Below are 17,107 nucleotides of genomic sequence, written 5' to 3' on the forward strand. Positions count from 1 at the left end.
GTCAGATGGCAATCTCAATTTCCTCACAGTCGTTAGGTTAAAAGTACAAACTGCAATACTTACCAAGAATACAGGAAGTTGAAATTTATCATTCAGAATTACAGCTTGAACACTGCAGGATCCACAGAGTTTAGCCACGATGTGGTCATGGCTAAAAAAATTTGCATGAAAGATAAAGAGTAGAATCCCAGTTCCTGGAGAAAAATAGTGCTTCATTAGTTGAACTTGCATACATGCAAAGCCGCTGCAATTTAAATAGTCAGTCATACAGCACTAAAATACGCTCTTCAGCCCAACTTGTCCATGCTGAACAAGATGCCCCATCTACGCTAGTCCCATTTGCCTGCATTTGCCCAATATCGATCTAAATCTTTCCTGACAAGTACATGCCCAAGTGTTTTAAACTTTGTAATTGTAAGTAACTAAATTACCTCTTCTGGCAGCTCATTCCATATACCCATCACCCTTGGATAGAAAAAGTTTCCCCTCAGGTTCCTATGTCCTCTGATCCTTGATTTCCCTATCATGGGTAAAAGATTGTTTCACCATATCTGTTCACCTCATGATTTTATACACCTTTATAAGATCACCACTTTGCTGCTGATTGAAGTCTAAATATAGACTCCATCAAGGACCCCGACAAGTCTTTCCAGGCGAGGCAGAGGTTCACTTGCACCACCAACCTCATCTACTGTATCCGCTGTTCCAGGTGTCAAATCCTGTACATCGTCGAGACCAAGCGCAGGCTCGGCAATCATTTCGTTGAACACCTCCGCTCAGTCCGCCTTAACCTACCTGAACTCCCAGTTACTCAGCACTTTACTCCCCCCCTCCCATTCCCAATCTGATCTTTCTGTCCTGGGCCTCCTCCATTGTCAGAGTGAGGCCCAGCGCAAATTGGAGGAACACAACCTCATATTTCACTTGGGTAGCTTACACCCCAGCGGTATGAACATTGACTTCTCCAACTTCAAATAGCCCTTGCTTTCCCTCTCTCTCCATCCCCTCCCACTTATCCCACCAGTTTTACTGTCTCCAACTATTCTATCTCCGTCCTGCCCACTCCCCTGACATCAGTCTGAAGGACAGTCTCGACCTGAAACGTCACCCATTCCAGAGATGCTGCCTGTCCCACTGAGTTATTCCAGAATTTTGAGTCTACATCCTAAATATTGTCTCTTGCTCTGGTGACTATCCAAAAATGCAATTTGCATAAGTGCTAATATTAAATCAAAACTACTAAATTTAATATTTTGATAAAGTTCGCTACTTAAAAACACACAACACACAATGGGTTAGGTAAACCAACTCAAGCTTTACTGATCATCAGCCGGCGGGAATGTCAGGGATATATCAGTCAAGTAAGCAACAGACACTTGACTATCCCGAGCCAACACTCCAAAGAATATAGACTCGCAGAGTGTTTTTATACTGTGTAAGTCATGTGGACACATTGCAAGGGCATTAGTCATGGTCCCAATATACTTGTCCAGGACAAGTTTGGGCTTGTCTTTCTTATCAGTTGGTACCTTCCCACTAGAGAAAGCCAGCTTAAGAAGAAATATAAAGCTACAAACTATAGTCAAGTATCGCATCATGTATTTAAAGCATTTAGCCCTTTCAATTTAGCATTAAAAGGAAGCACAAAATATGAAGGTCAGTAAATGGGCAAGAAGGATCAGCTACACAGCTAAGGCTAATTAAGGATTTATTTAAAATAAAAGTTCCCCTTGTGAAACAAGAAGCCCTTTCTTTAATGTGGGGAAAATTTAATTAAGGATCATTCAAAATTCTTCATGTCATTCTTGCGCACACTAACAATGACAGGTAATTGAAAGTAATGAAAATACTGACCACAGTGGTGAGGCCTTTACTATGGAGAAGTAACTGGCACAGTGGCCTACAAATATAACATCTTTTAAATTTCATTTACGGATGACATTATTGTTTAGGCTAAGATTTGCTGTCAATCACTCAAGTGTTGGATTTTTAGGATTTGGATCCAGTGATAAGAATCAGTTGTGACTAGGTTCCTTAATGTGCCATTAAACCAATTTGCAGTTATTTATTTTCCCCAAATGATCTCTCAAACTACATGCGTTATGACATTCAAATTGCCACGCCCAAAAGGTTACAGACCAAATCTAAGCAAATGGGACTATTATATCTTTGTGATATCTAAATATCTATTGATCTCAAATATACTCAGATGAATAGCTACCCTCTTCTTTATGTAATTCAAGAGTAATACAAACCCGGTACTACTCTATTAAACCCTGTAAAAGAAAATACCGCACGTTTCAATGAAATGACTATGCTTCTAATAACCTCCAGGGAGTACAGTCCCAAACTGTTCAAACTCTCCTCAAACAAACCCATCATCACAGGAATCAATCTGGTGAATCTTAGTTTTTATTTTTGCATTCTTAACATGTGTCAGATTTTTGGTTTGACACATTTGTGCTCAATTTAGTAGGAATATATTTATTTTTAATTGGCTAAATTAAATGCATTCTCTAGCTGATGTGTTAGTTGGCATCATTCCAAACACTGTTTACAAAGATGTCACAGAAGATTGACATACCTTCAACTGAACTGTGCTGAGGTTTGTAGTTGAAGTCCAAAGCAAAGTCTGGTCCTTCGCAAAGTCTATGACAAGCTACAGGAAACACGGGTTCTAGCAATGACAGACGTGCTTCAAAGTAATCCCTAATTGTCTCATCTGCCACTCTGGATATGCTAGTCAGAAAATTAAATTGCACAGCATGAGAAATTTTTCAGTCAAATTTTGAAAACTTTTTGGAACAAATTGTACATTCCCAAACCCTAAAACATATTAGAAAAAGTCTGTCTTGTAATGTGCAATGATGCCACATTGGCTTAACCTCAGCAAGGGTTCATCATGGCAATGCCAGCCTAGGAAAGGCAGAGGCAGAAATCAAATGGGAGGACAAACTATCTGGATTGCACCACCCTGTTGGCTGGAATGAAAGGAAACTAGGAAATGTAAACGTAACTCTATAAAATGCAAGAGGTGTATGTTATTAAAAACCAACAAGAGAAAGATTTTAATCATTTGGAATACAAAGTATTCAAAGTAGGCAATGATTGAGCAGAGAAAGTGAAAAGCAACTTTGTGCTGCAAAAATAATGTGATTGTTGTGAAAAAGGACATAAATGTCATGTCAGACTTTGTAAAATATGACTGTGTGACAACTAAAACAATACCAAAGACACCTGTTTTCCCAGTGGCACTGCATGGATATGAAAATGGATTTCACACGGGGAGTGACGAATTATTTTAAATGTGGTGTTAGTTTAAAAAAAAAAAATACGGACAAGGGAACCACTTGGTCTTGAACCAAATAAATCTCCAGTTTTCTTCAGACTGTAATATTCAAGTGTAAACTAATATATGAACGCATCTTGGAAGATATCATGCTACTGGTAAAGTGGAAAGAGAGAATTGAGGAAGGCAGAGATCAAAGTGAATGGATGAGGTAATGGAAGTCATTAGGAATTTCCAGCAGCAGCTTTCAGATGTAGTTGGTGTAAGGTATTGTGCAGAATACTATTGGATTAACAAGTACTCAGAAAATAATCTGATATTTCAAATTCAAATTGAGAGCCTTCCTTAGACTCAAGGGGAAGAGGGAAGATAGCTGGTAGAAAGGTGAGGGGGAACTGTGGGGTAAGAGCTAACAAGTGAGAGATGGATCCAGCTGCGGAAGTCAGGTGGGGGGAGGAGGATGGAGATCATAAATGGAGGACAAGAGTGCATACAATGCAATCTGATATGGAAAGAAGGTGAGGAGCTGTGGGGTGAGGGTAAGGGGTGTGGTTGAGGAGGAAAAAATGGAATGCACAGTGTAGGAAGGGGTGGGAGATGAGCGAATGGAAAATTATAGGAAGAGAACTGGGTGACAAAGTTAGGTGAGTGCTCTTTCTTTCCACTACTCCTGCCCAAACCCGTCTCCCTCTGTCAGATTCAAAATGTTGTATGTTCAGTTCATTTCGCAGATAATGCCTGAGTTCATTCAGATGTTTGTTTTTTTACACACAGACACACAATAGCACTGGAATTAAGGACTGTCAGAGGTCTGAGCAGTATCATGATTGCTGCAGGAACCGTACTGTTAACGTTTCAGCTAGCCTTTTGATTTGAGCTAATTAAAAACAGTAATTGCGGCTATTCATATTTCTCAAGAAGCTTAAGATACCCGCTGGCTGTTCTCCCCAATTTCAGTAGAGCCTTTCTCATTGTTAGTAGTTGACAGATGTCGGGTGAATAAATGAATGGCAACTATTTACTTGCCCTATCTCCCGCCTGCATAATGGGCCGGTGAAGTAAGCGATGTGTGTGTGTGTGTGTGTTCCACTCTGACAGTTGCCGTTCCAGTTGCCAGTTTTTCAGGCGACTGCCGGCAACTTGACAGTCCGCTGAGAAATCACCTAAGTGGGACAGGCCCACAAGGATTGAAGATTAAGTTTAATCCAACTGAAAATTATAGTGGGTAAACTAATTAAATAATTAGGAGTATTTTGGAATTACCCAAATGAAATTTACATATAAACGAGTTATTTGTTTGGATTACAAAATTGGGCATTTGATCCTTTTTTTGCAACTGTCAACCAAAACAATCTTAAATGGTAACAATGCAATTTTGCTGGTAATTAACTTACGTTTCCACATGATTCTTTAGCAGGTCATAAACTAATATGTTGTTGCTCTGTTTAGCATAGTATAGAGCACTGTTCTGATGTTTAGACAGGATGCCGCAATCTGCTCCATATTCGAGGAGAAGTCTTACTATGTCAGCATTTCCTCGCTTACAAGCCTGCAAAGAGCAAAATAAATATTCTTGTACATTCGCTTGACTTTCATTCTTTGTGCAATACCTTCCTTCCTCTTATTCCTTGTTTACATATTGCCTCTACATGATATTTTATTGTACAAAGGCCAGTCTCAGCTTGAAAGCAGGGGATGACAGATTTTCAGCTTCTCTGTTGAATCTACTGCCTACCGAATAACACAAAGAAAACAAGCAACCAACTACCTTACCACCAAAAACAAAACAACTTCCCTCCACTGTTATGTTTTTGTCATATACACATGTACACAGAGGTACAGGTACAAAGAAAAATCTTGTTTGCAGCAGTGTTACAAGCACAGACTTGGATAAACACACAATAATAAATTATACAGTGCCCTCCATAATGTTTGGTCCCATCATTTATTTATTTGCCTCTGTATGCCACAATTCGAGTTTTGTAATAGAAAAAAGTTACATGTGGTTAAAGTGCACATTGTCATATTTTATTAAAGGGTATTTTTATGCTTTTTGGTTTCACCATGTAGAAATTACAGTAGTGTTTATACATAGTCCCCCGATTTCAGGGCACCATCATGTTTGGGACACATGGCTTCACATGCATTTGTAATTGCTCAGGTTTGTTTAAATGCCTCCTTACTGCAGGTATAAGAGAGTTCTCAGCACCTAGTCTTTCCATCACCTTTGGAAACTTTTATTGCTGTTTATCAACATGAGGATCAAAGTTGTACCAATGAAAGTCAAAGAAGCCATTATGAGACTGGGAAACAAGAATAAAACTGTCAGAGACATCAGCCAAACCTTAGGCTTACCAAAATCAACTGTTTGGAACATCATTAAGAAGAGAGCACTGGCGAGTTTACTAATTGCAAAGGGACGGGCAAGCCAATGAAGACCTCCACAGCTGATGACAGAAGAATTCTCTCTATAATAAAGAAAAATCCCCAAACACCTGTCCGACAGATCAGAAACACTCTTCAGGAGTCAGGTGTGGATGTGTCAATGACCACTGTCCGCAGAAGACTTCATGAATAGAAATACAGAGGCTACACTGCAAGATGCAAACCACTGGTTAGCCGCAAAAATAGGATGGCCAGGTTATATTTTGCCAAGAAGTACTTAAAAGAGCAACCACAGTTCTGGAGAAAGGTCTTGTGGACAGATGAGACAAATATTGACATATCAGTGTGATGGCAAGAGCAAAGTATGGAGGAGAGAAGGAACTGCCCAAGATCCAAACCATACCACCTCATCTGTGAAACACGATGGTGGGGGTGTTATGGCCTGGGCATGTATGGCTGCTGAAGGTACTGGCTCACTTATCTTCATTGATGATACAACTGCTGATGGTAGTAGCATAATGAATCCTGAAGTGTATAGACATATCCTATCTGCTCAAGTTCAAACAAATGCCTCAAAATTCATTGGCCGGTGGGTTAATTCTACAGCAAGACAATGATCCCAAACATACTGCTAAAGCAACAAAGGAGTTTTTCAAAGCTAAATAATTGTCAATTCTTGAGTGGCCAAGTCAATCACCCAATCTGAACCCAATTGAGCATGCCTTTTATATGCTGAAGAGAAAACTGAAGGAGCTAGCCCCCAAAACAAACATAAGCTAAAGATGGCTGCAACACAGGTCTGGCAGAGCATCGCCTGAGAAGACATCCAGCAACTGGTGATGTCCATGAATTTTTTCTATTACAAATCTCAAATTGTGGAGTACAGAGGCAAATAAATTAATGAGGGGTCTTTGTCCCAAAAGAAAGGAAAAACAAGACATTAGATTAAAAAGTCTATGGTGGTGCAAAAGGTGGTCTGTAGGATAGTTGTGCAGGTTGGTTCAAGAACATGACATTTGTAGGAAAGTAGTAATTTCTGAACGGAATAAATAGTATTCAAAATCGTCAACCTACACTGTATAACTGGCATCTCCAAGAAATCCATTTGTTGCTAATAAAATTTGTCTATGGTCGCCTTGCCAGCCTCCAGATTTTTACCAATACCTGCTGTCAAACTGTCCCAAGCCACCACCCATAACTAAAGATCCCTTTAAGATGGCACTGGATAGTGGCATCATTTTACGTGAAGCTCCTCTTAAAACAATCTGTTACGATCGTTTCTCTCTATAATCTATCCATTCAAGTGCTGAGAAAGTCATTAGAACTAGCACTGGAAATCTCCTGTCAATCACTGTTAACTCAAAGCAGTTTTCAGAACTACTGATCTTTATTAGACCCATGCCATGGGCACACTTGTGAGAATGAACAAACCACAGAAGCGTGGCAGTTGTGGGGAGAAGGGGAGGGGTTTCCAGATGCCGCTGAAACAACAGGGGTTCTGGACACACTACACAAAAAATGTTAACTCGAGAACAAGTTTGAGGAACTGAGCAAAGCTGCAGTATCAAATGGAGATCATGTATCATTTGTTTTACTGAAACAATGGTTCATTCCTGACTCACCCCATCTTTTCTGTTTATTGTATGGAATATACAGAATCCTTAGTCTAGGTGAAATGTGGCGGTGTCTGCTTTACGCCCAATTCTGTTCCTCTGACTTGGAATACCTGATCATAAAATGCTGTCATGTTACCTACTGAGGGAATTCACCTATACTATCTTGTTAGCTGTTTATGTACCACCCCAAGCAATTGCCAAGATAACACTGGACGAATTATACTGTTGTCAACTCTCTTGAAACACCAAACCTTGACACCCCATTCATTATCACCAGCAACTACAATCAAGCATACTTCTCTTAAAAATATCGGAGTCAGGGGATATGGGGAGAAGGCAGGAACGGGGCACTGATTGGGGATGATAAGCCATGATCACATTGAATGGCGATGCTGGCTCAAAGGGCTGAATGGCCTACTCATGCACCTATTGTCTATTCAGGAACAAACTCCACAAAATACCATCAGCGTTTTTTCTGTGTCAAAACACTGGGCCACTGCTACACAACCATTAAGTGTGCATATACCTCAAGTCATCACCAGAGACAAAAGGTTGTAGGGAACCTTGAGTCATGGTATCCGAACAACCACCTAGCCCTTAAGGTTAGCGAGATGAAAGAGTTGGATGGGAAACACAACCCTGTTCTCCTGGACAGAGCTGCTGCAGAGATTCGTCTGCCAAGTTCCCAAGCATCTATAGCATCAGCAATTTAACCTTCACAATGATATGGTGATCAAGAAAGCTTGCTGAATCTTCCCGGATGCTGAAGAAAGTAAGTACATGAGAATTCCCTCAAACTTCTACAGACGCCCTATAGAAAGTAGTCTGACAGGATGCATTCTCCAAACTTCAATTAAATTACTTTGCCTATAATCCATTTCTAAAGCTGCTATCGTTAAGGACGTTTTTCTCACTCTACTTTCCCTTGATCACTTCAGTGTTTTCAAATCATCTTGGTCAGATTTCTTAAAAAGAATCGACGAGTATTATGTTACAAAATATTTGCATCATGTACTGTCAGATATGGCAGTTGATCCCAACATCAGGAATTACAGACTGGTATGAATTTGGTTTTGATAAAATGCACACCTTTATATATATTCATTTAAACTTGATGTGGTCAATAAAATTTCAAGGACAACAGGACTGAAACATATACCTTCATTAATGCAGTTTCTCCACTGATCTGTTGAGCATTAAGTTGGGAACCTGCCTCCAGAAGAATAGCAACTGTTGTAAGATAATTCTGAGAAGTGAAAAAGAAAGAAGTGTTAAGATACTCGAATTATAAATATATTAATATTGTGTTCCACTAGTTAAGGGCAAACTTGTATTATTTTCAGTTATAATAGCATTTAATTATGGACTGGACTGATGTATTATATTCTAGAATAATATTATTCTATTATTTTAGTTTAGTTTAGTTTAGAGAATCAGCATGGTAACAGGCCCTACGGCCCACTGAGTTCACATCGACCATTACACTAGTTTTATGTCTTCCACTTTTTCATCCACTCCCGACACACTAGGGGCAATTTACAGAGGCCAATTAATGTACAAACCCACACGTCCTTGGATGTGGGAGGAAAATGAATCACCCCGAGAAAACTCACGCAGTCACAGAGAGAACGTGCAAACTCCACACAGACCGTACTCAAAGTCAGGATTGAACCAAGGTGTCTGGCACTGTGTGGCAGCAGCTCTGCAAACTGCACCACCGTATCATCCTGGATAATATATAAATGTATGATATTTTAAGATATTTTATGCAGGCAGATCAATTGAGTTTCTGTCATACTTCCATTGGCGTCGCAGTGATGAAGAGCGGAATGCATGAGAAAATTCAAGGCCACAATTTTTAAATTGTGTTCACTACTTGTCTTATAAAAAGAACCCGGCAGTAATCAGGTAAAATTGTCCCACTTAAAGCCTTGTAGCTAAACAGTGCCTCATAGACCAACAGACCTAGGTGTGATTTCCAGAATGTATGGGGTTATTTGATGGGTCACAGAGCTCAACTGATTTTTGGCACAGAAGAGAGGAAATGGAAGGAGGAAGGTGGAAAGGAACCTTCCAAGTCACTACCCTGTGAATCCTACCCAGAAATAACTAACACATTGGCCTTGCAACTTTTCATCCTCATCTGCAACACCCATTGCATGCAGATTCTCACTGCCAATGTGGTCAGAACCACATGAGAAATGACAGCGGATTGCCACTACTCATGTAACCAGAATCATAAGAAGGAAAATAGTTAAAGTTTTATGAATTTATTTTCTAATCAATAGGGATTAATATATTTTACAAATAAACACTGTAGAATTTCAAATGTTAGCCTAATTACTTTAATGCATTAATAGAGGAAATTCAAGGAAGGACACCAGAACTTGAATTTTATTGCTCATGACCTCTGAATATCAAAACAAGTCTACAATATTACGTGACCTACCTCCAAGAAAACTACAGAAGAAATGCTATTAAAATATCTAAATCATCCGCTCCTCTTAACCTGTTCCAACACAAACGGTTCAACTAATTTAAAGCATGGGCCATAGTTTTCTGCAAATTTTAAAGCATGCGCCATAGTTTTCTGCAAATGTCTTTCTTGTCCCTGCATCTATAAGTGTTACATTATTAGAGGTCAGCATCACTCAGGAGAAAGCAGTCTGCTTGATTGGCACCTGATCCATCCTAAACATTCAGCATCAGCATGGGGGCAGTGTTAAGATGCATTCAGTCATTTGCCAACAGCCCCTCAAGTCCTTCTATCCCTACCATCAAGAAAGATGAGGGCAAAAAATGCTTGGGAGCATTATCACCTGCAGACTCTCCTATAGTTCACACTTCAAGCCAGCACAGAAATACCATTGCCTATCTTTCACCCTTGCTGTATCTAAATACCAGAAATCCTCTACCCAACAGCATTATAGATATATGTTCACTGGAAGGACTGCAGCATATTGAGATGGCTCACCACAACTTCTTAAGGATAATTAGGAATTAGGAATAAATGTTACCCACATTCCAAAAAATCAATGTCAGAATTAATTTTCCATATTTGATCAAAGCTACTCTTATCTCACACCACAGCTCTAACTGTTAACATAGTAGTAATTGAAGTGTAATTAACAAAACATTAAATTGTCTTAATTTTGGTTCATACACCCACACCGTTGCTTGGGTTAAAACAATTTGTACAAGGTTCAGGATTTTCTGGAGAATTATCCATTTGAGATTTACTCAAATTAGCAATTTTACTTGCTTAAATATAAAATGTTACTGAAATCAGATTCTTGCCTGAGAATTCCAAAAATAATAAATCTGCAACCATATTTATCAAAATGTTTAATGGTGATTTCAACTACCATTACCTTTGTTAATGGATAAACATTTAAGAGGCTTTTCGATAGATACACGGACATGCAGGGAATGGAAGAATATGGATCACGTGCAGGCCGAGAAGATTAATTTAAACTGGTATCATGTTTGGCACAAACATTGTGGGATGAAGGGCATGTTCGTGTGCTGTACTGTTCCATATACCAACATAACATATACAAGTCAGAAGATTGCAAACCTGACAAAATTTTGCGTATTAGTAACAGCTTTTCCAGCGCCCCCCCCCCCCACTATTTATTAGAACAAAAAGGAAGAGATGTTCAGCAAAATAAAATTTCAGCAAAAATTAATTTCTACTCAAAAATATAATTCCAGACCAATTTTAATACCCTCACACAGTTAAAAGTCAAGAAAAAAACAGGTATGTGCCATCTAATCAATTGTATGAATAATTATTAACCTTAATGGCAAACAAACCTTTTCAGCTGCATGCATCAATGCAGTTGTACCATTTTTTTGTCGAGAACTAATCTTTGCTCCTTTCTTGATGAGCAATCTAAGGATGTCATCCTGTCCTCCAGCAGCTGCAAACATGATGAGATTCATTCCGCTAGGGTCCTATAACAGAAATATGATGTTAAAATGGTTGAAAACTGCAAACTGGTTACCAAAGGAAGAACATTCATTCCCCCAGTTTTGGGGCATGTGGATTGGCTCGTATCCTATTTTCTTCTTTAACAGGAGAAGAGTTAAAATCAAATACACATTTTTATTTCCATATGTTGTTCAACTGACCCAAAGTTAGCAATAATTAAAGTTACACTGGCTTTGAAACAATTTATCAAAAATAAGGGAAGATCTCATATTTATATGGTACTGTCCAAGCCTTAGAACCCTTGAAGTACAGAGCTGAAGCCTTTATTGAGGTAAAGAAATAAAAGGGTGAGGGGGCGGAAATTGAATGGGTAAAAAGATTCACAACAGGAACACATATATACGAGGATTCTATGTGGAAAGGGATGTTACATAAATAGAGAAGAATAAGGCAAAGAGAAGCCAAATAGCTTGGAAGGAGTTTTGAATTGAAGCATTGGTGGTCTGCCATTCAAATGAGGGCTAGTAAGCATATGGCAATGGAGGATTAGACTTTGGTTCAAGTTAGGATTCAGGGAGCATTGTTTTATCTGGGGTTATAGCAAGGGAAAAGCAGAAATCAATGAGTGCATCACTGCATCAATTTAAAACCAGGCATTAACAAGCAAGGGGGTGTGAATAACCCAGGGGGACGGGGGTGTGAATAACCTGCGGGGAGGGGGTGGGAATAACCCGGGGGGGGGGGGGCGCGGCGGGGGGGGGGGAGAGGGCAGGGGGTTTGGCACTCGGCAGCTTGAGAGCCCATTGCGATTATCATCACTGGAGGCTCCTGGAAAAAAAAAGCTGTCCGTGAGAAGCTGCGGTTACCGTTGGCAACGTCCCATTGTGATGGCATTGTGGCACTCGGCAGCTTGAGAGCCCATTGTGATTGGTGCACTGTGAGTGGCATTGTGACATCATCATTGGAAAGTCCTGGGAAAAGGCTGTGTGTGAGAACTGTTTTTTGCCTTTAAAAAAATAAAACTTGAATTGTCAATAACTTGTGAAATATAGGATGAAATCTTAAGTGAACCGATTACTGCATGGAGGGAAAAAATGTGTCAGAATATGTAAAAGTTTAAGCGCTACCGCGTAGCGTTTTGATGAAGGTAGAAAAACACATACACAGACATACCAACATGCAAGATGACATATATATATTGTTGCATGTGAAAAATGTAATACGGATTAAAAGTACCACTATTGCTTATTTAAGTACCTCTTGATCCAGATTGTATTCTTCACTCGAATTAAGGGCCAGTTTTACTGTCAGGTAGTTTCCATTTTTCACTGCATCACGCAACACACCTACAGGTTTATAAAAGCAATGCTGATTTTCAATTAGGAGCGATCATGAAACATAAGTTAGATTCTTAAATTGATGCTAGTACACGAGCTATCATTCATCATCCCCAATGTAGTACGAATATATTTTAAATAAAATGATCACCTTGTGGTCTACACACCAACATATATTTTGAAATATATATTTCAAGAAATTAAAGAATGAGGACATCTCAGATGGGAAGAAGTGTAGTGCAGATAGTTGAGGGAGTCAGTGTGTTTGTAATAGACATCAGTCGATAATCTACCTCCTGTCATGGAGACGGTGAGATCAAGAAAGAGGAGGGTAGTGTCGGAGTTGGTCCAAGCGAATTTGAGTGCAGGATGGAAAATTGGTGGTGAAGTTAATAAAGCCCACCGACTCCCACAACTATCTCAACTACCCTTCTGCCCACTCAGCTTCCTGAAAAGACTATCCCTTACTCCCAATTCCTCCCTCTATACTGCATCTGCGCCAGGATGAGGTGTTCCATACCAAGACATCGAGATGTCCTCATTCTTCGGGGAACAGGGGTCCCCCTCTTCCATCATAGACAAGGCCCTCACACATGTCTCCTGGGTACCCCACAGCTCCCCTCTTGCTCTTCCTAATCACAACAGGGACAGTGTCCCCCAGTCCTTACCTTTCACCCCATCAGCCATCGTGTACAACACATAATCATCCGACATTTTCGCCACCTCCCACCACGAGTCACATCTTCCCATTTCCACCCCTTTCTGCCTTCCACAGAGACCGTTCCCTCCGCCACTCCTTAGTTACCACTCCTTCTCCTTGGTCTCTCCCCTCCTCACAGTAACTTGTCTATTGTCTCCCCCACCACCACCGGCGGCAGCCGCGGGGGGGGGTCCAGTGGAGGCCCTGGTCCCGTCTCTCTCTCCCTCATCATGCACCCCTCTCCCCCGCCTGCCCTCTGCGACAATGACAATCCCGTCTATCCGCCCCCCCGGGTCCGTCTCCTCTGCCTCCGCGGTAACTCACCCTCATGGCCTCCTCAGAGATCTTCTCCACCAGCTCATTGAAATTCGTGGTGCCCACCGTGACGAACACCGACTCCACTCCACCCCCCCCCCCTGCGGCAGCGAAGTCAGACAACGGGCCGGGCGGCAACAGCGGGCAGGCGGGGACAGGCTGAGCCGGAGTGGGCGGAGGGAGGGGTTGCAGGGTGGCCGAGCAGTTTGCTCGGAGTTTGAGTAACTCACACACACACACACGATGCAAATTGGTCCAATCGCCAACGGGATCTAAACCACAGCTAACAATGATCAACTGGTGTATGCGGAACTGGAGGGAGAGGTGGGGGGAGGGTATTGAAGGAGAGAAAGGGGGTAGGGAGAGAAGAAAGAAGGAGAGAAAGGGGGAGGTGAGGAGAGTGGGGGAGGAGAGGGAAATAAAGGGAGAGGAGGGCAGTGGGGGAGGTCAGGAGGAATAGTGGGGGGGGGGGTGGGTAGAGGGATAGGAGGGGGGTGGAGATATGGAGTGACTGATGGTAGGGGAAAGGAGAGGGAGAGGCGAGGGAGGGAGGGATTGGGGAGGGGAGGAGGAGAGGGGGGGGAAAGAAGAGGGAGGGTGAAGAGGAGGAGGGAGTGCTGGGGATGAGGGGCAATGAGCCGTGCCTGCGCAGTTGGGGGCTATGTGTGAGAGTCGCAATATTGTGTTGGGGGGGGACGGGTTGCATTGGGGGAAAACAGATGAGTGGTGGAATATTGCATTGGGGAACGGGTTGCGCTGGGGGACCAGGCCTCCCGTGTGACAGGGCCCCAACGGGTCCCACTTATTCTAGTCCACACTACAGTTCATAAGCATCGGTAAGTCCCCACCAAAATCCATTCTAAGGTTTCAGTATAATCTATAACATTAACAGAACTTTAATCAATTATCGATCATGAATGTCTTCATAAATGTTCATTATATCTACAATATTTAGAAAAAACCTTCTAAGATTCCTCTACTTACTATATGATTATCACACTACTCACTGTTGGATATTACTTTTGGTGGAGAAAGTAAATCATCATTTCCATCCAGATGTTTTTGAAAATCTTCCAATGTCATCCAATCAAGCTGCAAGTCCACACCCAATTTAAGCATTTTGCCATCTAAATTCAACAGCAATACAAAATAATAATTACCATTCAAACCACCAATATTTAAGAACTGATATTGGAGATATTTATATCATTTACTAGAAATATTTTTTAAATAATTAAGGGCAATAAAACCTATGCAAAGTAACGTTAGATCATTGAAAAATCACAACCCAAGTAGTTATTGGTAATATTATCTAAGTATTCAGTCAAAGTCAGAAGGATTCTCTAAAATGTTACTATACTACATTTACAAAATGGTTGACATTATGTCGCTCCCTGGAAAAAGTTCAGGGCACGCTACAGAAGTGATTTCTGGCATGTAGAATCTTTGTTACTCACACTTGCTTACACGAGCAAAAATTATCAATTATAAAATAACATGGATATAGAACAATTGATAAGGATTTATAACATAATGAATGGGCTGGATCCGATTCCTTAGTACTATTAGCCCAGTTTGCCAGATAGGGGCTAGAAGTTATGTATTTAAATTGTGCGAGAAAAAAAAAATCAAGAAACTAAATGTGAGCCAATTTCACAATGTAACAAAGACAAAATTTATTCCGTTAATTAATGAAATAACATTTTTTGTACCTGCATTCTCCTCAGTCTGAGGCATGGTGTCAAGAATCTTATGGGTTTCTTCAACTGCAGTCTGAATTCTTGAATCATTCTCTTTTTTCTTATCTTTTTGCAGCAGTTTCTCTTTAGCTCGGTTCTCGTCAATTTTAAGATCATGGGAAACCACACGTTTATTTTCTCTGTCCTCATGATCAGCAACATCAGAAAAGGGAATGAAAAACTTGTCAAAAAGGCCCTTCATCTCTCGATTATCTATAAAGTAAATGAAAAGAGAAAATATCCACTTCAGATAATTGGGAAGGACCATGAATTCCAGATTTGTTTTCAAAACACAGCTTGCCCTCAATCGAGGGAATCAAACAATCTTTAGAAAGCATTTCTTCTTCTGAAAACAACTACTGTGTGCAAATAGCAGCAAGGTGTGGGATACATGTTAATGTTTTGGCCTACAAACTTCCCTCCAAAAAATGTTGGTTTCTCCCTGGCGACTCCCTACAATTTCAACAGGAGATTTGGACAAAAACTATGCAACCTTTGAGACGTTAAAAAGAATTCTGTCCATTCTGGTCAATATATACCACGTTCCACATGTCCTGGAGCCCAAACCATTTAAGAGCTTCTTGTTTTCCATTGGCAAGGTCAGCATTCATGTTAAATGAATGTTCTGACAGAACTTCATCAAGCTAGCATGTTAAATCTAAGTTTTTCTTTCAACAAATGCTACCCAAGTGTTGCCAATATTTCAATTGTTTAGATGTTCACACAATTTGTTTATTCCTATCCAGGAAGTTCCATTGAGAAGTAATTCGTTCAGAAAGAATAGGTAAATAACATTGTGGTATGCACACGTGGAAGCCATCCATAAACGGAACAGTTTACATTGACTTACTGCAATCCCCACTTTGTTCCTTTCGCCCTTTCTCGACATCCTGCCTCTTATCAGATAGCTCTTTGGCTGCTTCACCTTTCTTTCCCAACTTTTCCCGGGAATAAGGCTGAAAACATAAATAGCAATTTTAGCCAGGTAACCATACATTTCAGCTGAAAATGCATAAAGATAACTAAAAATAAACTCAGCATGTTCATATATTAGATATTTACATATTTAAAGCAAAAACAACTGCTGGAGGAACTCGGCAACATCTGTGGAAGAAAATGGCCAGACAAAGTTTCGGGTTGGGACCCTCCTTCAGACGGATGGAGTAGAGGTGAGATAGCTAGTAGAAAGAGGTGTGGGGCAGGGATGGGGCAAGAGGTCACGATAGGTGAATCCAGATGAGAGGAGGTCGACTGGCACATCAGTCAGATAGTTAGATATTTCCAAATGAATTCAAACTCTCAAATAAATAACAATTCATGTAAAGAAAGATAATGGGTTTTAACTTCAAAGCATTCATATTTACTTTATATTCTCAACCAATTTATTTTTATTCTTTGTTCTGAAATGTATGTGTTCCTTTCCTTTTCACCTGCTCTACAGCAGAAAGATAACTTTAACTAAAGTCGTGAGATGTTAGATGTGCACTATCATAAAATGGATGATGTTAACCAGTATTTGCATTGAATGCCTACTATTATATTCAAAATACAGATTTCTTCAGAATTTAGCAGTGACACTTAAGATTGCAATAATCTTCAGGAGGAATACTGACGGTGAATTCCCTCAACAAATTGTTAATCCAGTTTCCAGCACTTGCAGGCACAGGGAACTGCAGATGCTGGATTTAGTCTGAAGAAGGGTCCCTACCCAAAAAGTCACCTTTCTACATCCCCCAGAGATGCTTTATGACTCGCTGAGTTCCTACAGCACTTTGTCCTACAACCAGATTTG

At 40.5% G+C, this 17,107-nt stretch overlaps 1 protein-coding gene across 1 annotated transcript in view; it reads right to left on the reverse strand.

The window, feature by feature from the left end:
- mphosph8 (M-phase phosphoprotein 8) overlaps nt 1-17,107 on the reverse strand; it is a 38,836-nt gene that overhangs the window by 6,242 nt on the left and 15,487 nt on the right. Inside the window, exons 4-12 of the mRNA XM_055636999.1 lie at nt 16,166-16,271; nt 15,289-15,528; nt 14,584-14,703; nt 12,482-12,570; nt 11,107-11,247; nt 8,450-8,536; nt 4,684-4,838; nt 2,585-2,739; nt 64-194 (exon numbers count right to left, since the gene is read on the reverse strand). Coding sequence (XP_055492974.1) covers nt 64-194; nt 2,585-2,739; nt 4,684-4,838; nt 8,450-8,536; nt 11,107-11,247; nt 12,482-12,570; nt 14,584-14,703; nt 15,289-15,528; nt 16,166-16,271 — 1,224 coding nt within the window. The remainder of the gene's footprint in view (nt 1-63; nt 195-2,584; nt 2,740-4,683; nt 4,839-8,449; nt 8,537-11,106; nt 11,248-12,481; nt 12,571-14,583; nt 14,704-15,288; nt 15,529-16,165; nt 16,272-17,107) is intronic.

This window comes from Leucoraja erinacea, chromosome 6 (genome assembly GCF_028641065.1).
Source record: "Leucoraja erinacea ecotype New England chromosome 6, Leri_hhj_1, whole genome shotgun sequence".
NCBI classification, from domain to species: Eukaryota; Metazoa; Chordata; class Chondrichthyes; order Rajiformes; family Rajidae; genus Leucoraja; species Leucoraja erinaceus.